Below are 26623 nucleotides of genomic sequence, written 5' to 3' on the forward strand. Positions count from 1 at the left end.
ACACTGGTTTAAATGTAATTTAGATAATGGGTTTAACTATGTAAAGCGCTTTGAGTCACTAGGGAAAAGCGCAATATAAATATAATTCACTTCACTTTATCAAGCCTCTGTATGCACCTTAAAAATGTTGCTACTTTTGGTGTAAAAAGCATTCATGTTGAACCTGTTGTTTACAATTAGTGCTGGCTGAGTAGTTTGCTCCTTTCCACTATTATACCATTGGCTCTACTGCTGCTCTGTTGAGCATCATACTTGCTTATTGCCTTTGTGTTTGAGGTAAATCAACAGTCGATAATTAGAAAACTTACAGTATCTTTTCTCTAATTTCCCGCTTTTTCTTTGCAGGTTTGACCCCGCCCTGAGTGGACCTAAGGCGTCTTCCTGCAGAGTCCAGTTGTCAGGCAGGCTGCACCACCTGAACTGGATCCAGCAGCCATGTCGAAGCCTCCTTCCTATCGCATCCCTTCTTTCCCCTTCCTTTTCTTTGCCTCTTTAGTTTTCCTCCTAACCTGCTCTGGATCCGTCCAAGCACACTCACCTCAGAACTGCTCAGCCAAGGGCGACCCGTGTCAAGATGGTGGGTTGATTGTGAATACCAGTGGGGAATGATTTTTCTTGCAAAAACATGTTTCAAATATCTGCTTAGTTGCTGATATCCAGCTGGGTACAATGCTAATGGGAGCCATTACAAAAATATTATATATTTCCATCATTGATGGTATGTGTGCTATGGCCGTGTAGCGACCTCAGTGACATAATCCCCCGATCATGTCCTCAACATCACGTCCTCATCAAAAGGGCTCCACTCTGCTTAAAAATCCTCTAGTATTATATTTTGACTTATTTATTTTCCCCTTTATTCCAGGTGTGCTGCTGCCTGTGTGGAATCCCCAGAACCCTTCGGTGGGCGACAAAGTGGCACGGGCCATTGTTTACTTTGTTGCGCTCGTCTATATGTTCCTAGGCATGAGCATAATAGCAGACAGATTCATGTCCTCCATAGAGGTAGGTTGGACAAACATTCCCATTATTGCTAATGTGTATCTTTACTATGAAATGTTGTACTGTGCAGTTCTGTTGTCCTCAATACTCTACACAGCCACTAGGGGCATATCAGCTTAGTAAAAGCCAGAGTATGGCCAGCTAAACAACGGGCGCCATGACTGCCACCAAGGACGTGTGCGACAGTCATTTTTCGGCTGTCAATTGCTGTCGTTTTGACAGTAGTTTTTCTGACATTAAAAAATCAAAATGTCATGTCTTTATATATAGTTGTAAACATACTCCAGCTCATAAAGTTACAATAAAACATGCTTTAATTTCGTGAACGTAAAATTTTGCGGCCGTATTCGGCACACTTTGCTGCTGCATCCCTGCAGTGTTTCGTGACCAGCAGGCACACTAACATGCACCTGACGGCGCAATAAACGTAAAAAAATATACACAGAACAACCCAAAAAATAACCGATTACCCTCATTTTGCCAAAATCTTTATTAGCTTTGGACCAACAATCATGGAGAAAATCTGACTTTTGCGTGACGTATGTCAACTGTTGTGGCTGCCTTATGGAGGTTAATTACTGTCTTTATTACAAAAGGTTTTTTTGACACTGAATATATTCAACTGAAAATTTTCATTTGAATTTGTGAACTGAATTGTGTACATCAAAGTATGCTGACAATTTCATTGAAAACAAGTGTGTTAGCAAAATGTGTGTTTAAAAATCCAGGGAAAACAATTCTGTGTAAAAAAAATCTGTGTATAAAAATTCAGTGTCAAAAAATTCAGTGCTGAAACATTCTGTTTAAAAAAATCATTGTATAAAAATTCAGTTTAAAAAAATTCAGTGCTTAAAAAATTCAGTGTTGAAAAATTAAGACGGAAGCAATCGATCCTGTCTTAGAACCAGCCAATGCGTTATGAGGTCTGAAGTCACGTGACACAGGTCTTGCAAAACAGGCAGCTACCTGGGCAAAATACAACATAATAAACGTTTCAATGTGGCCGACTGGATATTTTAAAATTGTAGACATTATTCTAATGATTAAATTCTGCACTTTTGAGTGACATACCAAGCTCTACTTCATGCACACCGGGCACGAACAGAGTGGCACATGGTGAGAGGGGCTTGTTTACACAGCAAAAAGCCTGACAAAGGCAGATTTCTTCAACTAAATTCTGCAAAACACTAATATCTTATCAAATATGTGGATATTATTTTACCCCTGGCATTATGATTTGCCGTATTTGTTGCAAGTTGTTCTTGCTGGATTATAAAAGATGTCGGTCAAGTAAGTGGTCTGGAAAGCAGAGGAGCAATGGTCATATTCTCAGTATTCAGTGTTTTATTGTTCATAGTTAATATTGTAAATCCCACATTTTGTATTTCAATGTAAATTCTGAGTGTCTTATTCAGTTAAAACTGAACAGACCATTTCAAAAAGGGAATAAACATTATCTTAGGGTGTTCAATCAATTGTAAGTGGACTGCTTGGTTTGTCTTGGAAGACATTTCGCCTTTCATCCGAGGAGGGTTCATCAGTTTGTGTTCAGATGGCCAATCTAACCAATCTAAGTCTATGAGCAACGAACTGATGAAGCCTACTCGAATGAGCGGCGAAACGTCTTCCAAGACAAACCAAGCAGTCCAGTTGCGATCGATTGAAAGCCGTAAGATGACAATGACCTGGATGAATGAGAACCTTCATAGATAGGAATTAACTCTAGTTTTTTTTGTTGAATAATTTGACGGTCAGAATAGAATGTACATAAAATTACAGACTGTGGGATTTACAATATTACCTATGAACAATAAAACACTGAATATTGAGAATACATGAACGTTGCTCCTCTACTTCCCAGACCACAACACACATGACAACACATGACTTTTACACCATCCGCTGGGAAGCAACATTTTAAAATGCATGTAGATCTAGATAAAGGAACAGACAGTTGCAGGATCACAGGGTTTCCTGGTTGCCATAGCTGTTTGTGTTTTTTTTGACACAGGTGTTAATTAGAAAGCCCAGTGATTATTCGCTCCTGTAGATCACTATGGGTAATTATAGTTTTTAGTCAGTCGGCTTTGCTGTCCTTAATGAGTGCCCCCACTCCTGGTTTAGGTCATAACATCCCAGGAGAAAGAGATAACAATAAAGAGGCCCAACGGCGAGACTACCACCACCACTGTAAGGATCTGGAATGAGACAGTCTCCAATCTGACCCTCATGGCGCTGGGCTCGAGTGCACCTGAGATTCTGCTGTCTGTCATCGAGGTGAGTCCTTAAAGGCTCACCTTAAAGGCCAAGCGTCACATTGGGTACACTTATTTGGACTTTCTGTCTCTCCACAGGTGTGCGGTCACGGCTTCACAGCGGGAGCTCTGGGCCCGAGCACAATCGTGGGCAGCGCCGCCTTCAACATGTTTGTCATTATCGCGCTGTGCGTCTATGTGGTGCCCGATGGCGAGACGCGCAAGATTAAACACCTGCGGGTTTTTTTCGTCACGGCCGCCTGGAGCATCTTTGCGTATATTTGGTTGTACCTCATTCTCAGCGTCTTCTCTCCTGGCCGGGTGGAGGTGAGGAGGAAGATGACAATAAAGAAGCAGTCTAACCACAAGGAGGCGATGTACAAAAATTTGTTTATTTTTTTTTTAGCTGTGGGAGGCGGTGCTGACCTTCCTATTCTTCCCCCTGTGCGTGGTCCAAGCCTGGGTGGCCGACCGCCGCCTCCTCTTCTACAAGTATGCCCGCAAGCGTTACCGCGCCGACAAGCACCGAGGTGTCATCATTGAGACGGAAGGGGGACCGGATGGAGGCGGGAGCGGGGTGCTGGGCCCGGGCGGCTTCACCAAGATGGACATGCTGGAACTGGATGGCCAGATGGTGCTCAACTGCAGTGGGATGGACGGCGGAATGATGGAAGAGGGAGGGGCTAAGGATGAGGAGGATGAGGCTCGGCGGGACATGGCGAGGACTCTAAAGGACCTCAAACAGCGGCACCCAGATAAAGACATGGAACAGCTAATTGAAATGGCCAACTATCAGGTAAAGATGCATGCAGCCACCATAAACCCTTTTGCAAATTTAAGATTGACAATACACAGTTACTCTTAGGCTCTAAAAGGTACCCGGTCATAAACGGGTCATAAGTCAAAAATATTTTGGTTTTACTTTTGTTGCTTCAAATCTTTTAACAACTTCAGATGCATCTATTGATATAAAATATTTATTTATTAGTTTGTTTGTTTTTTATGTTGAATGGCCCTATTGTCAAAAATAATAATAGTTTTTAATAATGGGGAAATGTTATATATGCAATTTTTCTAAAAAAAATAAAAAAAAAGTTACCGAGTGGAATTTTTGAGGATAGTTAATAATTCATGACAACACTGATTTTGATACACTAGACAAGTAGACAAAAAATATTATTTGTACAGTTCCTACGGGGCTAATCTAGAATGCAAGAGAAAGCAGGCACAGCTTGTTTGAGTTTGAGTTCACAAAAATTATTTTGTATATATCTGCCATGTTATATATGCTCGCCTAAAATCTTTTTAATCGCATTACAGTGGTTTAATGGCAGTTTTTACACTCATCAAAGCTCTGAAAATTATGCATCATGGTTTTATGGCGCCATTTGGTGTTTAAGGTATGCAATTACACCAAAATATTTTTGTCTTGTGTGTTTAATCAGCAAGAATTAGAGTCATTTAGTTTTCATGAAATAAGCATAGTGCTGTAACAGGATTACAGTCTGTCAAAAAGGAAAAGTTATAATGGGATTCAGGCGGGTCAAAGGAGGTCTTAAGAGAAAGTGTGTATGCTGTTTATACCCTTTTCTAACAATGTTGCAATGAAAAGCACAATGCAATTTTATGTTTATAAAAAAAAACCTCAATGGTGAAGTTTCAGATTGCGAACCTTTAAACTGAACAGTCATATCACATAAGGAACACATGTAAGGCCCGTTTTGCACCCTAGGGTTTCACAAGGGTTAAGACATACCTCAAAAAGTATATATGCATCACATTATCCTGATAACCTCCCTAAACACTCAAACAAGGCGGATTCACACCTCAGCTTTAACATTTGATCAAGATTTGTTGATGTTTTTCTAAAATAGTAATTTTTGTCCATCAGGTTCTGATGCAGCAACAGAAGAGCCGAGCGTTCTATCGTATCCAAGCAACCAGGATGATGATCGGAGCCGGCAACATCCTCAAGAAGCATGCTGCAGACCAGGCTCGCAAGGTAAAACAAGTTAACCTTAATTAAGTTACAATATGTATTTTTATTTTATTTTTATTTATTCTATATTTATGTGTATTTTCACCTGCAGGTGGTGAGCAGCCACGAGATTCAAACCCAAGAGGATGACCCGCACACGGTCAGGCTGGAGTTCGAGCCCCCTTTGTACCAGTGCTTCGAGAACTGCGGCTCTCTCAAGCTGACCGTCTCCAGACACGGAGGAGATGCTGGAGTCACCGTCAAGGTGGGAGCACAAGACACAGAGTCTGTGTGTGCATGTGTTTGTTTTTAATGGTAGACCATACAGACAAACAAAAATCCCCTCACATCTCTGGCTTTTTTCCTGGCCTCCATCTGATTTTAGATCATTAGATGTTCTCACTTCTAAAGAGCTTTGGGAGAGGGATGAAGAGAGCGTGGGAGAGAACAAGTGTTGAATGTGTTGAATACACTTCTTAATCTCTACCAGCAGGGGAACACAATTGAACAGCCATTGATTAAATGTATCGGCTTAAATTCCAACTAATGTTCTTAAAACTACTGTGATGTCCCGCAAGAATGTTTTATTTATGAAGTGTGTGAGTCTGCTGGCATGGTTATGCAAGAAGTACAAAAAAAAGCTGCATTTTTTCTTCTTTTTTTTTTTCAAATCTTACATCCCCAACCCCCCAACTCTCTCTCAGAGGGATTATGCAAAAGCTACCAAGCTGCCTTTTACGGGTGTAGTGAAGCATGAAGCCATGAAGGAAGCATCACATTAGGCGGAATTATGAAGGTTTCAGCATTACAAAAATCTGCAATAAATGTTTAAATGTGTGTATAAAAAATATTTTCGGGTATAACAGTCAATGTATTCGTATTAAATTTTTTCTGAACCAATTTTCCACACGGTACTCATTGAAAGTGAACATTCAATACAGGTGTGGAGTTCCATGCCATCTATCACGCCAGAAGAGTGTCCCAGTCTTTAGCTAGCGATAGTGCCAAGGAGAAGCCATAGCTTGAAAATTCTCTTCTACATTAAAGTGTCTTGTTTGAGAACTCCTGGGATTCCTGGTAAAGACAAGGGAATAAGACAAAAATTGTGTGCTGCCATTGTTCGGTATATGTTGTAAACTAGAACTCTTAATGCTGCTCTTCAGCCAATAAGGTACTTTTATGTAATAACAATGAAATAATAAGGCTTATATTGTAAACTGTACTTGTCTGCATCATTTCACTTTCCCCCCCAAAAAAGTGTTGTCCAAAGTGTGGCACTGGACTCAATTTCAGTCCACAGCTTGTTTTTTTAATTGCACCTTGGCTTATAATAAAAATAGAAAAAACATTATTTAATTATGAATTATTTTTGTTATTAGATATTTAATTGATTTGGGTAAAGCAACGCGTACATGGCTGATGATATATTTGACAAGATGAGATTGGTCTTTGGCATCTTTAATGCATAAAATGTATGGAAAATGACTAACAGACTTGAGAAACTTATCAGGCGGGCCGGTTCTACAATCGGAATGAAACTGGACTCACTGGTGACAGTGGCAGAGAAGAGGACTATTGACAAACTAGTGAGCATCCTGGATGATGCCAGTCACCCTCTGCATAGCGTTATCATTAGCCAGAGGAGCCTGTTCAGTGCTAGACTGCTTCATCCCAAGTACAGGACTAATAGACTCAAAAACTCCTTTGTCCCACACGCCATTAGACTGTACAACTGCTCTCTGGGGCAGGGGGGTGGGGGCTACTAGGATGACAGGGATGTAAAACAATAACAGTGCAATACGTTTTCCTAACATGGTCACTACTGCCTACTTTGTCTTGTTATAGTCTTATTTTACTGTTATATTTTTATTCCCATTGTTGCTTTTTAGTTTTTATTCTTATTGTAATATTTCTCTATTTTGTTTCCATTTAAACCCCCATTATTTACTTTTTACTTTTATTTGAATTGATCTCAACTCTGTACACTGCTGCTGGAATTTTAATTTTCCTGAAGGAATCAATAAAGTACTATCTATCTATCTATCTATCCATCTAACATGATGAAAAACCAGTGAAAAGAAAAAATGTCAATAAAAAATCAATAAAGACAAGCCTTATTAACCTCGACTTTAAACATTGGTATGTATCGTATTGGGACTATGCTGTACTGTTACACCCCTGATTATAAATTGTACATTCGTGCTGAAATCAGAGGATTCAATTCAAAGTATATATTTTTACAATTGTCTCTTTTGGACCTGTTCCTCACTGCCCGCCATCTCTTCATTTTTGCGTTCCTGTCCCGTCTACCCGCCTGCAGGTGGATTATCGCACTGAGGATGGCACGGCCAACGCCGGCTCAGATTACGAGTTTGCAGAGGGAACACTTTTGTTCAAGCCTGGCGAGACTCTCAAAGGTAAAAAAAAAAACAAAAAATAAAGATGTCCAGACCAGTACAAAAATATTCAAATGGGACCCTCTCGTTATCGCAGAGATCACTGTGGGGGTGATTGATGACGACATCTTTGAGGAAGATGAGTACTTCTACGTGCATCTGAGCAATCCCCGACTGGTGGGCTACCCGGAGATCAACACCTCCCCTCAGGACGCGAGCTCCACCCCCAAGGCGGTGCTGGGTGACAACCACACTGCCACCGTGACCATTTATGACGACGACCATGCTGGTAAATTCCCTTTATGTAGTCTTTCATATGGTTATGGTTTTATGTAAGAGCCACAAAATATATATTGCTTGTGTTTATTGTTTATTTTTTTATGTTTGTCATTTATTTCCAACATGCATACAGTTAAAAAAAATAATACATCACATACAGTATTTCCAGTGTATCTTTGCAACATGTCCAAAAAAAGAGTAGTAAGATGCAGAGCTTTTTTAATCTTACACCTTTTCCGTTTCATAGCGATTTCTAGCATATTTCTTTGTTCACTGATCCTATGCTCAATGTTTACCACAAATTAAATCATCAATAAAGTTCTCATATATACATAGTTAAATTTTGATTCACATACTATAAATAAATGAATAAGACTAATTTTGATAAGGTTCAAGATGTTTTTCAGGATTCTTACGTTGAAAACACTTTGAGTTTTTAAGTTTTCTTAAAATGGATCATATCAATACATTGTTTGACTCATTTGCTTAATCTATACCATAATTTAATTCCACATGCTAATATAGGGTTTAAGTGTTGTGCGTGCATACAAATGTTTTAAGTTTAAAAAATTCCAAGGTTATATATTTTTCCACTTTTGTTGAGAAGAATTATTGAACATGATTGGGCAGCAGATTACAATGTGCTTTGTGCTTTGTGCTTCATTTTAGCTTTGTGCAGATCGACCAAGTCATTGAATTTCAATATTTTTGATTCAATAAATAAAGAGGTTGAATGTTTTCTGCAACCAACATTATACAAATTTACCTTTTTTATAACCCAGTTAGTGAATTAAGCCTATACTTTTATAGTTATATCCCCACATTTCTGCACAACAACTCAGATATGGTAAAACTAGCGAGCAGTAGAAAATATGGAGTGATTTCTGGTCTAGAACATATTTTGTTTTATTTATTATTGAAGTATTTCTTGCCACGATGCCACTATGTTGTATATTTTTGAATGAGCTTTCCAGTTCATTTTTTATCTACAAACCCCGTTTCCATATGAGTTGGGAAATTGTGTTAGATGTAAATATAAACGGAATACAATGATTTGCAAATCCCTTTCAACCCATATTCAATTGAATGCACTACAAAGACAAGATACTTGATGTTCAAACTCATAAACTCTTTTTTTTTTTTTTGCACATAATAATTAACTTAAAATTTCACGGCTGCAACACGTGCCAAAGAAGTTGGGAAAGGGCATGTTCACCACTGTGTTTCATCACCTTTTCTTTTAACAACACTCAATAAACCCATCCATCCATTTTCTACCGCTTATTCCCTTTCGGGGTCGCGGGGGGCGCTGGCGCCTATCTCAGCTACCTTTGGGTACTAAGGAGACACATTTTTGAAGCTTTTCAGGTGGTATTCTTTTCCATTCTTGTTTTATGCACAGCTTATGTTGTTCAATGGTCTGGGGTCTCCGTTGTGGTATTTTAGGCTTCATAATGCGCCACACATTTTCAATGGGAGACAGGTCTGGACTACAGGCAACCAAGTCTAGTACCCACACTCTTTTACTATGAAGCTACGTTGTTGTAACAAGTGACTTGGCATTGTCTTGCTGAAATAAGTAGGGGCGTCCATGATGACGTTGCTTGGATGGCAACATACGTAGCTCCAAAAGCTGTAAGTACCTTTCAGCATTAACGGTGCCTTCACAGATGTGTAAATTACCCATGCCTTGGGCACTAATGCACCCCCATACCATCACAGATGCTGGCTTTTCAATTTTGCACCTAGAACAGTCCTGATGGTTCTTTTCCTCTTTGGTCTGGAGAACACGACGTTCACCGTTTCCAAAATACAATTTGAAATATGGACTCGTCAGACCACAGAACACTTTTCCACTTTGCATCAGTCCATCTTAGTTGAGCGCGGGCCCAGCGAAGCCGGCGGTGTTTCTGGGTGTCGTTGATAGATGGCTTTGGCTTTGCATAGTAGTTTTAACTTGCACTTACAGATGTAGCGACCAACTGAAGTTACTGACAGGGGTTTTCTGAAGTGTTCCTGAGCCCATGTGGTGATATCCTTTACACACTGATGTCGCTTTTTGATGCACTACCGCAGGGGTAGGGAACCTATGGCTCTCGAGCTAAATGCGGGTCTTTTAATGACTGAGTCTGGCTCTCAGATAAATCTAAGCTGACATTGCTTAACACGATAAGTAATTAATAATTCCGCCGGTAATCACAGTGTTAAAAATAACGTTCAAATTATAAAAAATTCTCATGCATTTTTGTCCAACCATCCATTTTCTATCGCACCTGTTCAAGAAGTCACTTTAATTGTAAGAAGGAACATATTTATTATTGATTTAATATAACAATGTTATTATCTTGGGGACTGCGTGGCGAAGTTGGGACAGTGGCTGTGCCAGCAATCTGAGGGTTACTGGTTCAATCCCCACCTTCTACCATCTTAGTCACATCGGTTGTGTCCTTGAGCAGGACACTTCACCCTTGCTCCTGATGGGACCTGGTTAGCGCCTTGCATGGCAGCTCCCGCCATCAGCGTGTGAATGTGTGTGTGAATGGGTGAATGTGGAAATAGTGTCAAAGCGCTTTGGGCTCCTTAAAAAGGGGTAGAAAAGCGCTATACAAGTACAACCATTTACCTTTTTTTTTTTTTACAATTTTTAAAAAGAATGAGAGACTTATTATACTGTAAAAATGTTGGTCTTAAAAATGCACGCATTTAGTTGTATTCAGTGTTAAAAAAAGATTATATGGCTCTCACGGAAATACTTTTTTTTTTTTCTCCTCTCTGAGCTGCTACCTTACCGTGGTAGAGGAGTTTGCGTGTCCCAATGATCCTAGGAGCTATGTTGTCTGGGGGATTTCATTCCCCCTGGTAGGGTCTCCCAAGACAAACAGGTCCTAGGTGAGTGATCAGACAAAGAGCAGCTCAAAGACTTCTATGGAATTACAACTAAATGGACTCAGATTTCCCTTGCCCGGAAGCGGGTCACCGGGGCCCCGCTCTGGAGCCAGGCCCGGAGTTGGGGCACGATGGCGAGCGCCTGGTGGGGCCCGGTCGGGCACAGCCCGAAGAGGCAACGTGGGTCATCCCTCCAATGGGCTCACCACTCATGGGAGGGGCCATAGAGGTCGGGTGCATTGTGAGGTGGGCGGCAGCCGAAGACAGGGCACTTGGCGGTCCGATCCTCGGCTACAGAAGCTAGCTCTTGGAACGTGGAACGTCACCTCACTGGGGGGGAAGGAGCCTGAGCTAGTGCGCGAGGTAGAGAAGTTCCGGCTGGATATAGTTGGACTCACCTCGACGCACAGCAAGGGCTCTGGAACCAGTTTTCTCGAGAGGGACTGGACTCTCTTCCACTCTGGCGTTGCCGGCAGTGAGAGGCGACGGGCTGGGGTGGCAATTCTCGTTGCACCCCGGCTCAAAGCCTGCACGTTGGAGTTCAACCCGGTGGACGAGAGGGTTGCTTCCCTCCGCCTTCGGGTGGGGGGACGGGTCCTGATAGTTGTTTGTGCTTACCCACCAAACAGCAGTTCAGAGTACCCACCCTTTTTGGGTACACTCGAGGGAGTACTGGAAAGTGCTCCCCCGGGTGATTCCCTTGTCCTACTGGGGGTTTTCAACGCTCATGTTGGCAACGACAGTGAAACCTGGAGAGGCGTGATTGGGAAGAATGGCCGCCCGGATCTAAACCCGAGTGGTGTTTTGTTATTGGACTTTTGTGCTTGTCACGGATTGTCCCTAACAAACACCATGTTCAAACATAAGGGTGTCCATATGTGCACTTGGCATCAGGACACCCTAGGGCGCAGTTCCATGATCGACTTTGTAGTTGTGTCATCGGATTTGCGGCCTCATGTTTTGGACACTCGGGTGAAGAGAGGGGCGGAGCTTTCTACTGATCACCACCTGGTGGTGAGTTGGCTGCGATGGTGGGGGAGGTTGCCGGACAGACCTGGCAGGCCCAAGCGCATTGTGAGGGTCTGCTGGGAACGTCTGGCAGAGACTCCTGTCAGAGAGAGTTTCAATTCCCACCTCCGGAAGAACTTTGAACATGTCACGAGGGAGGTTCGGACCATGTTCCGAACCTCTATTGTCGAGGCGGCTGATTGGAGCTGTGGCCGCAAGGTTGTTGGTGCCTGTCGTGGCGGTAATCCCAGAACCCGTTGGTAGACACCAGCAGTGAGGGATGCCGTCAAGCTGAAGAAGTAGTCCTATCGGGTTCTTTTGGCTCATAGGACTCCGGACGCAGTGGACGGGTATCGACGGGCCAAGCGGTGTGCAGCTTTAGCGGTCGCGGAGGCTAAAACTCGGACATGGGAGATTTGGGGAAGCCATGGAAAACGACTTCCGGACGGCTGCGAAGCGATTCTGGACCACCATACGCCGCCTCAGGAAGGGGAAGCAGTGCACTATCAACACCGTGTATGGTGCGGATGGTGTTCTGCTGACTTTGACTGCGGATGTTGTGGATCGGTGGAGGGAATACTTCGAAGACCTCCTTAATCCCACAACACGTCTTCCTTTGAGGAAGCGGTGCCTGGGGAATCTGTGGTGGGCGCTCCTATTTCTGGGGCTGAGGTTACTGAGGTAGTTAAAAAACTCCTCGGCGACAAGGCCCCAGGGGTAGATGAGATCCGCCCGGAGTTCCTTAAGGCTCTGGATGCTGTGGGGCTGTCTTGGTTGACAAGACTCTGCAGCATCACGTGGACATCGGGGGCGGTACCTCTGGATTGGCAGACCGGGGTGGTGGTCCCTCTCTTTAAGAAGGGGGACCGGAGGGTGTGTTCCAACTATCGTGGGATCACACTCCTCAGCCTTCCCAGCAAGGTTTATTCAGGTGTACTGGAGAGGAGGCAACGCCGGATAGTCGAACCTCGGATTCAGGAGGAACAGTGTGGTTTTCGTCCTGGTCGCGGAACTGTGGACCAGCTCTATACTCTCGGCAGGGTTCTTGAGGGTGCATGGGAGTTTGCCCAACCAGTCTACATGTGCTTTGTGGACTTGGAGAAGGCATTCGACCGTGTCCCCCGGGAAGTCCTGTGGGGAGTGCTCAGAGAGTATGAGGTACCGGACTGTCTTATTGTGGCGGTCCGTTCCCTGTATGATCAGTGTCAGAGCTTGCTCCGCATTGCCGGCAGTAAGTCGGACACGTTTCCAGTGAGGGTTGGACTCCGCCAAGGCTGTCCTTTGTCACCCATTCTTTTCATAACTTTTATGGACAGAATTTCTAGGCGCAGTCAAGGCGTTGAGAGGTTCCGATTTGGTGGCCGCGGGATTAGGTCTCTGCTTTTTGCAGATGATGTGGTCCTGATGGCTTCATCTGGCCGGGATCTTCAGCTCTCACTGGATCGGTTCGCAGCCGAGTGTGAAGCGACAGGAATGAAAATCAGCACCTCCAAGTCCGAGTCCATGGTTCTCGCCCGGAAAAGGGTGGAGTGCCATCTCCGGTTGGGGAAGAGACCCTGCCCCAAGTGGAGGAGTTCAAGTACCTAGGAGTCTTGTTCACGAGTGGGGGAAGAGTGGATTGTGAGATCGACAGGCGGATCGGTGCGGCGTCTTCAGTAATGCGGACGCTGTATCGATCCGTTGTGGTGAAGAAGGAGCTGAGCCGAAAGGCAAAGCTCTCAATTTACCGGTCGATCTACGTTCGCATCCTCACCTATGGCCATGAGCTTTGGGTCATGACCGAAAGGATAAGATCACGGGTACAAGCGGCCGAAATGAGTTTCTTCCGCCGGGTGGCGGGGCTCTCCCTTAGAGATAGGGTGAGAAGCTCTGCCATCCGGGAGGAGCTCAAAGTAAAGCCGCTGCTCCTCCACATCGAGAGGAGCCAGATGAGGTGGTTCGGGCATCTGGTCAGGATGCCACCCGAACGCCTCCCGAGGGAGGTGTTTAGGGCACGTCCAACCGGTAGGAGGCCACGGGGAAGACCCAGGACACGTTGGGAAGACTATATCTCCCGGCTGGCCTGCGAACGCCTCGGGATCCCCCGGGAAGAGCTAGACAAAGTGGCTGGGGAGAGGGAAGTCTGGGCTTCCCTGCTTAGGCTGCTACCCCCGCGACCCGACCTCGGATAAGCGGAAGAAGATGGATGGATGGATGGATGGAAATACATTTTGTAATATTTGGCTTTCATGGCTCGCTCAGCCAAAAAGGTTCCCGACCCCTGCACTACCGCCTGAGGGAATGAAGGTCCGTTATATCATCACTTACTTGCAGTGATTTCTCCAGGTTCTCTGAACCTTTTGATGGTATTACGGACCGGAGATGGTGAAATTCCTACATTTCTTGCAATAGCTGGTTGAGAATTGTTGTTCTTAAACTGTTTGACAATTTGCTCACGCATTTGTTCACAAAATGGTGACCGTTTCCCAATCCTTGTTTGTGAATGACTGAGCATTTCACGGAAGCTGCTTTTATACCCAACCATGGCACCCACCTGTTCCCAATTAGCCTGCACACCTGTGGGATGTTCCAACTAAGTGTTTGATGAGAATTCCTCAACTTTATCAGTATTTATTGCCACTTTTTCCAACTTCTATGTCACGTGTTGCTGGCATCAAATTCAAAAGTTAATGATTATTTGCAAAAAAAAAAAAGTGTTATCAGTTTGAACATCAAATATGTTGTCTTTGTAGCATATTCAACTGAATACGGTTTGAAAATGATTTTCAAATCATTGTATTCCATTTATATTTAAATCTAACACAATTTCCCGCGGTTTGTATTATTACACCTCAAATGTGATCTAAATTTACCCTTTCGATACTAATTTTAAATCCTTTGTAATTTTACAAATGTTGTTTGTAAAGAGATTGAACAATTTTGGTGCTAGGATTGATCCCTGAGGTATGCCGCATGATATATTCAGAACTATAAACGTGTGTTCATGCATTGTGTCCTTTTGGTTAAAAAGCTTCTTATATATTATGCCCATATTAGCACATTTGTCTTTTTTTGTATTGCAGCTATGGCAAAAGATTGAAAAGAACATTTTTATAAATAAAACAAAGTTGCATGATTTGCATGCTTGAGAAATTTTAGTAAATCCCCAAACCTAATTTTGAGTAATTATAAACAAAAGATAGTAGTCATCATTATAAAATCTAGTTTAGTTTTCTGTCTTTTTTCAAGTAAGAAAAAAGTTTATTTTCAATGAGTACATTTGAATACAACAATTGTTCTGTTGATTTAAAAATGTAACTAAATAAAAACTTCAGTTTTTGATGTATTGCACCTGACACAGTTTCCGTGTGGCATCATCACTGTTGGGATGTCATTAAAGCTTGCTTAACGAGCCTTACATAACTTGTCCCACACCTGGGGAGAGTATCAGTGTCATATGGGGGCGTTTTATTACCGTTTCCTCAAGAGAGTGTGGGTGGTACAGTCGTGGGGGAGATTACAGTGTAATTTTTTCTACCTCTCCCTTTTCCTCCTCAGGTATTTTCACCTTTGAGATGGCCAGTCAGCGAGTGAGCGAGAGCATTGGTGTGATGGAGGTGAAGGTGCTGAGGACATCTGGCGCCCGGGGCCTGGTGGCTGTCCCTTACCGAACGTTGGACGGCACTGCCAGAGGGGGCGAGGACTACGAGATGGCGGCTGGCAAGCTGGAGTTCCAAAACGACGAGACCATGTGAGTATGAATACCACATCATAAACCTGAGCAAATTGGAGTATGTAACGCATAGCATCACATACACAGCCTGGCAAATTCCACTATGCGGCTGTTTAGAGCCACAACCACTATTCTAACCACCTGCTCAGTAGCCTTGTGGTTAGTGTCCGCCCTGAGATGGGTAAGTCGTGAGTTCAAACCCCGGCCGAGTCATACCAAAGACTATAAAAATGGGACCCATTTCCTCCCTGCTTGGCACTCAGCATCAAGGGTTAGAATTGGGGGTTAAATCACCGAAATGATTCCCGGGTCTGGCCACCGCTGCTCTCCTCATCTCCCAGGGGGTGATCAAGGGTGATGGGTCAAATGCAGAGGATAATTTCACCACACTTAGTGTGTGTGTGTGTGTGTGTGTGTGTGTGTGTGTGTGTGTGTGTGTGTGTGTGTGTGTGGCAATCATTGGTACGGTACTTTAACTTTTTTAACTAAAGGTGAGGTCACGCGATTATGGCGACCAGTCACTTCAGTAGCTGATGATCAACATTGTTTTGTTGTCCTACTTTGATGGGCTGAATTGCCTGATGAATAATACTTTGTTTTTGCTAAACTTTAATTAAAACTTTAATTCTTTGTAATAGTTAATTTCAGCAGCATCGCGGCTGTGTCGATTCAAAAGCCCATGGAGAGATTTGCTAATTAAGTATCACTTCAAACCAATCAATCAGTCAATGTTTACTTATATGTAGCGCTAAATAACGAGTGTCTCAAAGGGCTGCACAAGCCACAACAACATCCTCGGCTCAGATCCCACATCAGAGCAAGAAAGAACTTAACCCAATGGGATGACAATGACAAACCTTGAAAAGGACAGCAGATGTTGGTATTATTTATACTAAATACAAAACGGGACACGCGGGGGGAAATGTACAAGCGGTAGAAAATGGATGGATGGATGGAGGGATTGTTTCATAATATATAATGCTAAACGTAGTTGAACTGCATTTTTGTTTTTTTTTGTCTTTTATGCACACACCAGAGCCAAATCTACTTCTCATCTCAAAGAATAATACAGTAAACTCTTGTTTTCTGCTGGTAATTGGTTTCAGGTCTAGGTAGCAAGTTTGTTCTAGATGCTTGATTCTTGTTTTGGGAATGGGGGTTGGGTGGTGGAATGCTCCCAAGGAGAGGGATGAATGACCACTGGTGAAGGTGGGATGGTTCCAATAGTTGGAATTTGCACTTTTGAGTGGGATTTGGGTTATTATGGTAACCCACGTCACATCAGCTCCATAAGCAGAAGCAGAGTATGCGGGGTCTGATTACAGTAGCCAGCCTGAGATTTCTGAAACAAAGTTCTATTCTGCAGAAAAGGGATAGACTATTATTTCAAGGTTCAAACATTTTTAGGTTTAAGCATAAGAGATGTGTGATAACTTACACATAATTATTCTAAACATTATAATATTGGTGATTTTTGCCCTGTTTTTTTGCACAACTGTTGCATTTTGCTTTATTGTAAAATATCGATCTCGAGACGATCGTTTGTGAAGTGAAGAGGTGGAGGGACGTTCATATGTTCTAAATATTCAGTGTTTTATCATTCATACTTAATATTACAAATCCCACATTATTTTCATGGACATTCTTTTACTCTGCGAAAATATTGCAAAATTATGTTTAGTTTTTTGAGGTGGTCTGTCGTAATATTTTAGCATTCTATTAGTCATATATCTGTTTGTATTGTGTGTTTAAGTTTGACCTTTTTCTACAGCATTTTAGAAATTTCCTATACATACAAAGATAGATAGATGGATGGATGGCTATAGATGAATTTATATATATAGATTGTCTTACAGAAATGACTTTCTTACTTACCTATTGCCTTGGCGTGTAATTGATTGCTTAAAAATGCATTTCGACAAGTAGGGAGTCACACATATATCACATATTATATTAGTCCACTAATTTTTTTGTGCGCTGCCATTTCATCCACGCCATAGAGTGTTGCTTTGGGGAGTTTTAAGGGATCTTAAAATCTTTCTTCATTATAAATATCCCATGAGCTCTTCCTCGTTTTTTCCCCTCATCCCTAGTGTTCGCTTGTCATCATCTCACAAGTGCACTCTTCCGTAAAGTGCATTTTCGCTCCTTCGGGAGGACAAGCGAGCTGCTGAAGTGTTTGCTATATTTGAAATGTAAATTGCCAGCAGTGAGTTCAAGCATGTTCATGTAATAATATTTATTGATTAATACCAGACGTCCTTTAATTTTCAAGCACCCCTGCTCTTCTTCCCTCACAAGCCCTCCCTTGCATTTTTCTATCCATCCATCCATACATCCCTCCAACCATCTATTCATCCATCCTTCCACCCGTCCATCTTTCTCAGTGTGGATGAACTTACCGGCAAAGCAATTTAGCTTCTGGAGCACAAACCCTCCCATCATGAATCACTGTCCAGACTCCCCTTTTCCCTCTCTCCCTCCGTCACTGGTGCAGAATGCTTGTGTTTACTTGTCACGTCTCTATGTTTGCGCTGTCTGTTTGAATGAGCTTCCTTTTCGAGGCTGCTGGAAGATTGGCGAGATAAGAGTTAGAAAACTGACTTTTTTGGAGCGAGGAAAAAGAACTGAGAACTTGTACACTTGTCGCTTACAAAACTTCCAAAGTAAGGGAAAATGTCATCTTTGACATATATATATATATATATATATATATATATATCAATCAATCAATCAATGTTTACTTATATAGCCCTAAATCACTAGTGTCTCAAAGGGCTGCACAAACCACCACGACATCCTCGGTAGGCCCACATAAGGGCAAGGAAAACTCACACCCAGTGGGACATCGGTGACAATAATGACCCAGTGGGACGTCGGTGACAATAATGACTATGAGAACCTTAGAGAGGAGGAAAGCAATGGATGTCGAGCGGGTCTAACATGATACTGTGAAAATTCAATCCACAATGGATCCAACACAGTCGCGAGAGTCCAGTCCAAAGCGGATCCAACACAGCAGCGAGAGTCCCGTTCACAGCGGAGCCAGCAGGAAACCATCCCAAGCGGAGGCCGATCAGCAGCGCAGAGATGTCCCCAACCGATACACAGGCAAGCAGTACATGGCCACCGGATCGGACCGGACCCCCTCCACAGGGGAGAGTGGGACATAGAAGAAAAAGAAAAGAAACAGCAGATCAACTGGTCTAAAAAGGGAGTCTATTTAAAGGCTAGAGTATACAAATGAGTTTTAAGGTGAGTCTAAAATGCTTCTACTGAGGTGGCATCTCGAACTGTTACCGGGAGGGCATTCCAGAGTACTGGAGCCCGAACGGAAAACGCTCTATAGCCCGCAGACTTTTTTTGGGCTTTGGGAATCACTAACAAGCCGGAGTCCTTTGAACGCAGATTTCTTGCCGGGACATATGGTACAATACAATCGGCAAGATAGGATGGAGCTAGACCGTGTAGTATTTTATACGTAAGTAGTAAAACCTCAAAGTCACATCTTAAGTGCACAGGAAGCCAGTGCAGGTGAGCCAGTACAGGCGTAATGTGATCAAACTTTCTTGTTCTTGTCAAAAGTCTAGCAGCCGCATTTTGTACCAACTGTAGTCGAGGCGAGACGTAACAAACGCATGGATAATGATCTCAGCGTCTTTATTGGACAGAATGGAGCGAATTTTAGCGATATTACGGAGATGAAAGAAGGCCGTTTTAGTAACGCTTTTAATGTGTGCCTCAAAGGAGAGAGTTGGGTCGAAGATAATACCCAGATTCTTTACCGTGTCACCTTGTTTAATTGTTTGGTTGTCAAATGTTGGAGTTGTATTATTAAATAGAGTTCGGTGTCTAGCAGGACTGATAATCAGCATTTCCGTTTTTTTGGCATTAAGTTGCAAAAAGTTAGCGGACATCCATTGTTTAATTTCATTAAGACACGCCTCCAGCTGACTACAATCCGGCGTGTTGGTCAGCTTTAGGGGCATGTAGAGTTGGGTGTCATCAGCATAACAGTGAAAGCTAACACCGTATTTGCGTATAATGTCACCTAGCGGCAGCATGTAGATGCTGAAGAGTGCAGGGCCAAGGACCGAACCCTGGGGAACTCCACACGTTACCTTAACGTAGTCCGAGGTCACATTGTTATGGGAGACACACTGCATCCTATCAGTAAGATAAGAGTTAAACCAAGACAGGGCTAAGTCTGACATACCAATTCGTGTTTTGATACGTTCTAATAAAATATTATGATCGACGGTATCGAAAGCAGCGCTAAGATCGAGGAGCAGCAACATAGATGACGCATCAGAATCCATCGTTAGCAATAGATCATTAGTCATTTTTGCGAGGGCTGTCTCCGTGGAGTGATTTGCTCTGAAACCGGATTGAAAGGTTTCACATAGATTGTTAGACGCTAAGTGTTCATTTAACTGCTCCGCAACAATTTTTTCAAGGATTTTTGAAATAAAACTATTTTGGAGGGCAGTATCCGCCGTATATACCATCGTATCAGTGTTAATAGAACCCCGTTGTAGCTGGGACGCATTGTCTTTAATCTCCTTTCTAATGACTTCAATTTTCTTACTAAAGAATTGCATAAAGTCATCAGCTGAGTGGGTTGAGCTACTGGAAGGGGTTCCTTGTTGGGTTAGCGATGCTACCGTACTAAACTAAAATTTAGGATCGTTTTTATTACGGTGGATGAGATTTGAGTAATATTTAGCTTTAGCTAAGGTAAGCATGCGTTTATAAGTTATTAAACCATCACTCCATGCTTGATGGTGCACCTCAAGTTTAGTCGTGCGCCATTTGCGTTCCAGCTTTCTACATAATAATTTCTGAGCTCTAGTTTCTTCTGTAAACCACGGGGTGCGCTTTTTTGGAGCCTTTTTTAACTTTAGCGGTGCTATGTTATCAATGGTTTCGCGCAGGGTGTCGTTAAAGTTGTTAGTGAGGTTATCAATAGAGCCCACATACTTTGGGAATGGTGCCATAACCGAGGGCAGTAGGTCAGCAAGAGTTGTCATTGTGGCCATATTAATGTTGCGGCTGCTATAGCAGTTATTATTATTATTAGTTTGACGAACATGCGTCTGAACCTCGAATTTTATAAGGTAATGATCGGACAATACTTTAGTATACGGGAGTATCGTAACTTTGGAGACGGTGATACCCCTGACAAGCACTAGGTCTATCGTATTACCGTTGCGATGCTTGGGTTCATTTATTATTTGTGTGAGACCACAGCTATCAATTACAGTCTGGAGCGCTACGCACGGTGGGTCCGATGGGGTATTCATATGGATATTAAAGTCCCCCATTATGATTATATTATCGGCGTGTGTCACTAGATCAGCAACGAACTCTGAGAATTCATTGATAAAGTCCGAATAGGGCCCTGGGGGGCGGTAGATAACAGCCAGGTGTAGAGGCAGCGGTGTGACAGACTTCATAGTAAGCACCTCAAACGATTTATATTTATTATTTATGTTAGGACTAAGGTTAAAGTTTTCGTTGTATATTAGTGCGACCCCCCCACCCCTTTTAAGCGGACGGGCAATATGCGCATGTGTAAAGTTAGGAGGACATGCCTCATTTAGCGCAAAAAAGTCGTTTGGTTTAAGCCAGGTTTCGCTGAGACCGATGACGTTAAGATTGTTGTCTCTGATAATATCATTAACTAATAACGTTTTGGGAGACAATGATCTATATATATATATATATATATATATATATATATATATATATATATATATATATATATATATATATATGATCTATATATATATATATATATATATATACATATATATATATATATATATATATATAGCATACGGTATAGCAGCACTGTTAGACGTTAACATGTTAACAGGAGTTAGAAAATGGATGAATGGATATGTATCTAAGTACATACACATGTATGCCTGTAGGTATATATATATAGGACCCCGGCCGGGCACAGCCCGAAGAGGCAATGTGGGTCCCCCCTCCAATGGGCTCACCACCCATAGCAGGGGCCATAGAGGTCGGGTGCAATGTGAGCTGGGCAGCCAATCCTCGGCTACAGAAGCTAGCTCTTGGGACGTGGAACGTCACCTCACTGGGGGGGAAGGAGCCTGAGCTAGTGCGCGAAGTAGAGAAATTCCGGCTGGATGTAGTCGGACGTACTTCGACGCAAAGCAAGGGCTCTGGAACCACTTCTCTTGAAAGGGGATGGACTCACTTTCATTCTGGCGTGGCCGGCAGTGAGAGGCGACGGGCTGGGGTGGCAATTCTCGTTGCCCCCCGGCTCAAAGCCTGCACGTTGGAGTTCAACCCAGTGGACGAAAGAGTAGCCTCCCTCCGCCTTCGGGTGGGGGGACGGGTCCTGACTGTTGTTTGTGCTTACGCACCAAGCAACAGTTCAGAGTACCCACCCTTTTTGGGTACACTCGAGGGAGTACTGGAGAGTGCTCCCTCGGGTGATTCCCTTGTTCTGCTGGGGGACTTCAACGTTCATGTTGGTAGCGACAGTGAAACCTGGAGAGGCGTGATTGGGAAGAATGGCCGCCCGGATCTGAACCCGAGTGGTGTTTTGTTATTGGAATTTTGTGCTCGCCACAGTTTGTCCATAACAAACACCATGTTCAAACATAAGGGTGTCCATATGTGCACTTGGCACCAGGACACCCTAGGCCGCAGTTCCATGATCGACTTTGTAGTTGTGTCATCGGATTGGCGGCCTCATGTTTTGGACACTCGGGTAAAGAGAGGGGCGGAGCTTTCTACCGATCACCACCTGGTGGTGAGTTGGCTGCGATGGTGGGGGAGGATGCCGGACAGACCTGGCAGGCCCAAACGCATTGTGAGGGTCTGCTGGGAACGTCTGGCAGAGTCTCCTGTCAGAGAGAGTTTCAATTCCTACCTCCAGAAGAACTTTGAACATGTCACGAGGGAGGTGCTGGACATTGAGTCTGAGTCGACCATGTTCCGCACCTCTATTGTCGAGGCGGCTGATCGGAGCTGTGGCCGCAAGGTAGTTGGTGGTTGTCGTGGCGGTAATCCTAGAACCCGCTGGTGGACACCAGCGGTGAGGGATGCCGTCAAGCTGAAGAAGGAGTTCTTTTGGCTCATAGGACTCCAGAGGCAGTGGACAGGTACCGACAGGCCAAGTGGTGTGCAGCTTCAGCGGTCGCAGAGGCAAAAACTCGGACATGGGAGATTTGGGGAAGCCATGGAAAATGACTTCCGGATGGCTTCGAAGCGATTCTGGACCACCATCCACCGCCTCAGGAAGGGGAAGCAGTGCACTGTCAACACCGTGTATGGTGCGGATGGTGTTCTGCTGACCTCAACTGCGGATGTTGTGGATAGGTGAAAGGAATTCTTCGAAGACCTCCTCAATCCCACCAACACATCTTCCTATGAGGAAGCAGTGCCAAGGGAATATGTGGTGGACTCTCCTATTTCTGGGGCTGAGGTTGCTGAGGTAGTTAAAAAGCTCCTCGGTGGCAAGGCCCCAGGAGTGGATGAGATCCGCCCGGAGTTCCTTAAGGCTCTGTATGCTGTGGGGCTGTCTTGGTTGACAAGACTCTGCAGCATCGCGTGGACATCGGGGGCGGTACTTTTGGATTGGCAAACCGGGGAGGTGGTCTCTCTCTTTAAGAAAGGGGACCGGAGGGTGTGTTCCAACTATCATGGGGATCACTCTCCTCAGCCTTCCCGGTAAGGTTTATTCAGGTGTGCTGGAGAGGAGGCTACGCCAGGTAGTCGAACCTCGGATTCAGGAGAAACAGTTTGGTTTTCGTCCTGGTCGTGGAACTGTGGACCAGCTCTATACTCTCGGCAGGGTTCTTGAGGGTGCATGGGAGTTTGCCCAACCAGTCTACATGTGCTTTGTGGACTTGGAGAAGGCATTCGACCGTGTCCCTCAGGAAGTCCTGTGGGGAGTGCTCAGAGAGTATGGAGTATCAGACTGTCTTATTGTGGCAGTCCGATCCCTGTACGATCAGTGTCAGAGCTTGGTCCGCATTGCCGGCAGTAAGTCGGACAGGTTTCCAGTGAGGGTTGGACTCCGCCAAGGCTGCCCTTTGTCACGGATTCTGTTCATAACTTTTATGGACAGAATTTCTAGGCGCAGTCAAGGCGTTGAGGGGTTCCGGTCTGGTGGCCGCGGGATTAGGTCTCTGCTTTTTGCAGATGATGTGGTCCTGATGGCTTCATCTGGCCGGGATCTTCAGCTCTCACTGGATCGGTTCGCAGCCGAGTGTGAAGCGGCCGGAATGAGAATCAGCAACTCCAAATCCGAGTCCATGGTTCTCTCCCGGAAAAGGGTGTAGTGCCATCTCCGGGTTGGGGAGGAGACCCTGCCCCAAGTGGAAGAGTTCAAGTACCTAGGAGTCTTGTTCACGAGTAGGGAAGAGTGGATCGTGAGATCGACAGGTGGATCTTTGCGGCGTCTTCAGTAATGCGGACGTTGTACCGATCCGTTGTGGTGAAGAAGGAGCTGAGCCGGAAGGCAAAGCTCTCAATTTGCCGGTCGATCTACGTTCCCATCCTCACCTATGATCATGAGCTTTGGGTCATGACTGAAAGGATAAGATCACGGGTACAAGCGGCCGAAATGAGTTTCCTCCGCCGTGTGGTGGGGCTCTCCCTTAGAGATAGGGTGAGAAGCTCTGTCATCCGGGAGGAACTCAAAGTAAAGCCGCTGCTCCTCCACATCGAGAGGAGCCAGATGAGGTGGTTCTGGCATCTGGTCAGGATTCCACACGAACGCCTCCCGAGGGAGGTGTTTAGGGCATGCCCAACCGGTATCAGGCCACGGGGAAGACCCAGGACACGTTGGGAAGACTATGTCTCCCGGCTGGCCTGGGAACGCTTCGGGATCCCCCGGGAAGAGCGAGACGAAGTGGCTGGGGAGAGGGAAGTCTGGGCTTCCCTGCTTAGGCTGCTAGCCCCCGCGTCCCGATATATATATATATATATATATATATATATATATATATATATATATATATATATATATATATATATATATATATGTATGAGCTCCCTTTTCGCTGGACTATTGGCGAGATGGATGTACACTTTCGCTTACAAAACAAAAGTTGGGGGAAAAGATATGTTTTTGATACCATTATTTGATGTTGGTTTTTTGACCAGTGGCTGTAGCACAATCTGCATGTAGATGTTTATACTGTATCTATGGGCAGAGTAAAATATTTTTTTTCCAACTGTATCAAAATTAATTTCATTTAATTTGATGTCAAATGTAGTGACTTTTTATTCCAGTAGTCGGCAGAAGACCATTATGAAAATCTATGCAGTGTCAATACAGCTAGTAAGTGTACCATGCACTTACTGAGTGGTTGTTTACACATTGCTGCTAAATAGTAAAGAAGTGTGGATGGTGGATGGAGAAACTAATAGGATGTGGTAAATGCTGCAGCTCGCATCCTGTACATACTTAAAAGACATGCCGCCTTTTTAATTATAGGCAAATTAGAATGTGAAGATACCATCAAAATTTGATTCATTTGACCGTTAGTTGGAAACCCCTGTAGGGAAAATGTTGTTTTCTGTACTCTGGTCATTAAGCGCACATTAATGTGGGCAAGTTGTGCACAAAAATACGAAGCCAGTTTAATAGACGATGACTAAATGACAAGTGCAAAACTTTAAAATGGGATTTAATTACTAAAAAAAACTCTAAAATTCCTGATTGTCCTTGAGCATCCTTTTCTATTATGTTGATTAGAATCAGTGTACTTCTTGTGTTTCTTTTCCACTTGATTAAAAATCTTTCTAATTAGTGAACTGGAAATGTAATTTCCCACAGAGAAATACATTAATTAAAATACTCGAGCATGCTGTTCAAATAACGAGAAACCATTAGCACCTTGTTTTTATTCTATGTTAATAATTTTAATTATAGGCTTTGTTGGTCGAAATGTCCAAACTTGTTCCAACATTGAAGGACATTCTTTGATATTCTTCACCGTTCAGTTATTAAACCCATAAAAAACTGAATAAAGATATGCTAAATTAAATGTTTAACAAAAATGGCTACATATACGTCTGAGCTTAGTGTTGTAGTCATATTAATATACAGATTTTTTTGTGTTCCATATTTCATTCAAGAAAAATCTCAAAGTGCTAATCAGTGACAAAGTTCAAGTTAATAGTTATTCGTATTAGCGTGCTATAATGAAATATTCACTTTTACCTTCTTTCCAAAAGTTTTATTTCCATCCATCCATCCCTTTTCTACTGCTTGTCCCTCTCGGGGTTGCGGGAAAAATTGTATTTATTCATCTATTTTTAAAATAAGCCATGGTCCAATTAAAAGCAAGCTGTGGGCCGTAAATGCCCTTTGGACTGTCAGCCCTGCATGTTTCTCTGTATCCTGTCAGTTTTGGTTCTATGTATGTAAATGATCTGCCACATTAGTCAACTGTTATTATAAGCGCGATGCTGTACTGTTAGAGGTCATTAGATGCCCCCTAAAGGGGCGTAACATCCGAGCGGGATGACCACAGCTTTGTGCGCTTGTGAGCGTGAAGCAGCGAGGCATCCTCTCCCTTTGGATAGACGTTTCGTGGAAGAGAGGTGTGGGTGCGTGGCCAGCCTTGTGTGCATGTGTTCATGCACAAGTGTTAAATATTTGCCGCCTGCTCCTCCTCTTGTCACCAAAAGTCGGGTGACAACCCAAAGATGCTCCTAAAAAATGTCCTTTCAAATCAGATTCCTCAGAGATGTACTTCCTCTGCACATGCATGCCTGTGAGTGAGTGCGTGTGCATGTGTGTGCGTGTGTGTGATTTATATATTTGACCCTTTTCTCGTGTGCACGTCATGATTATGCATCAGTGGTCCTCAAACTTTTTTCACCAAGTACCACCTTAGAAAAAAACAACATACCAACATGATGAGCAACATTGAAATCCAGTAGTGTAACAGGCCCAAGTATTCATTTAAAAAAAGACATAAGTTTTATTTAACCAGTATATGTGATATTTTTGGCCACTGCAACATTACACACAGTTTGAACAGTAACACTGTGTTTGAATGTAGGAAACTAAAACATGCTAATATTAGCATGCTAACATTAATGTGATTGT

General features: G+C 43.5%; 1 protein-coding gene across 5 annotated transcripts in view; it reads left to right on the forward strand.

Annotated features, from left to right (window-relative positions):
• LOC133560400 (sodium/calcium exchanger 1-like) overlaps positions 1 to 26623 on the forward strand; it is a 157966-nt gene that overhangs the window by 91919 nt on the left and 39424 nt on the right. For all 5 annotated transcript variants that reach the window (XM_061912872.1, XM_061912870.1, XM_061912869.1 and 2 more), the window contains 10 exons: positions 346 to 577; positions 866 to 1005; positions 3127 to 3279; positions 3357 to 3584; positions 3664 to 4053; positions 5149 to 5259; positions 5348 to 5500; positions 7556 to 7652; positions 7729 to 7920; positions 15342 to 15534. In XM_061912872.1, the coding sequence (XP_061768856.1) occupies positions 436 to 577; positions 866 to 1005; positions 3127 to 3279; positions 3357 to 3584; positions 3664 to 4053; positions 5149 to 5259; positions 5348 to 5500; positions 7556 to 7652; positions 7729 to 7920; positions 15342 to 15534 (1799 nt within the window). In that variant the 5' untranslated portion in view covers positions 346 to 435. The remainder of the gene's footprint in view (positions 1 to 345; positions 578 to 865; positions 1006 to 3126; positions 3280 to 3356; positions 3585 to 3663; positions 4054 to 5148; positions 5260 to 5347; positions 5501 to 7555; positions 7653 to 7728; positions 7921 to 15341; positions 15535 to 26623) is intronic.

The sequence above is a fragment of the Nerophis ophidion genome, linkage group LG10 (assembly GCF_033978795.1).
Source record: "Nerophis ophidion isolate RoL-2023_Sa linkage group LG10, RoL_Noph_v1.0, whole genome shotgun sequence".
Taxonomy (NCBI): domain Eukaryota; kingdom Metazoa; phylum Chordata; class Actinopteri; order Syngnathiformes; family Syngnathidae; genus Nerophis; species Nerophis ophidion.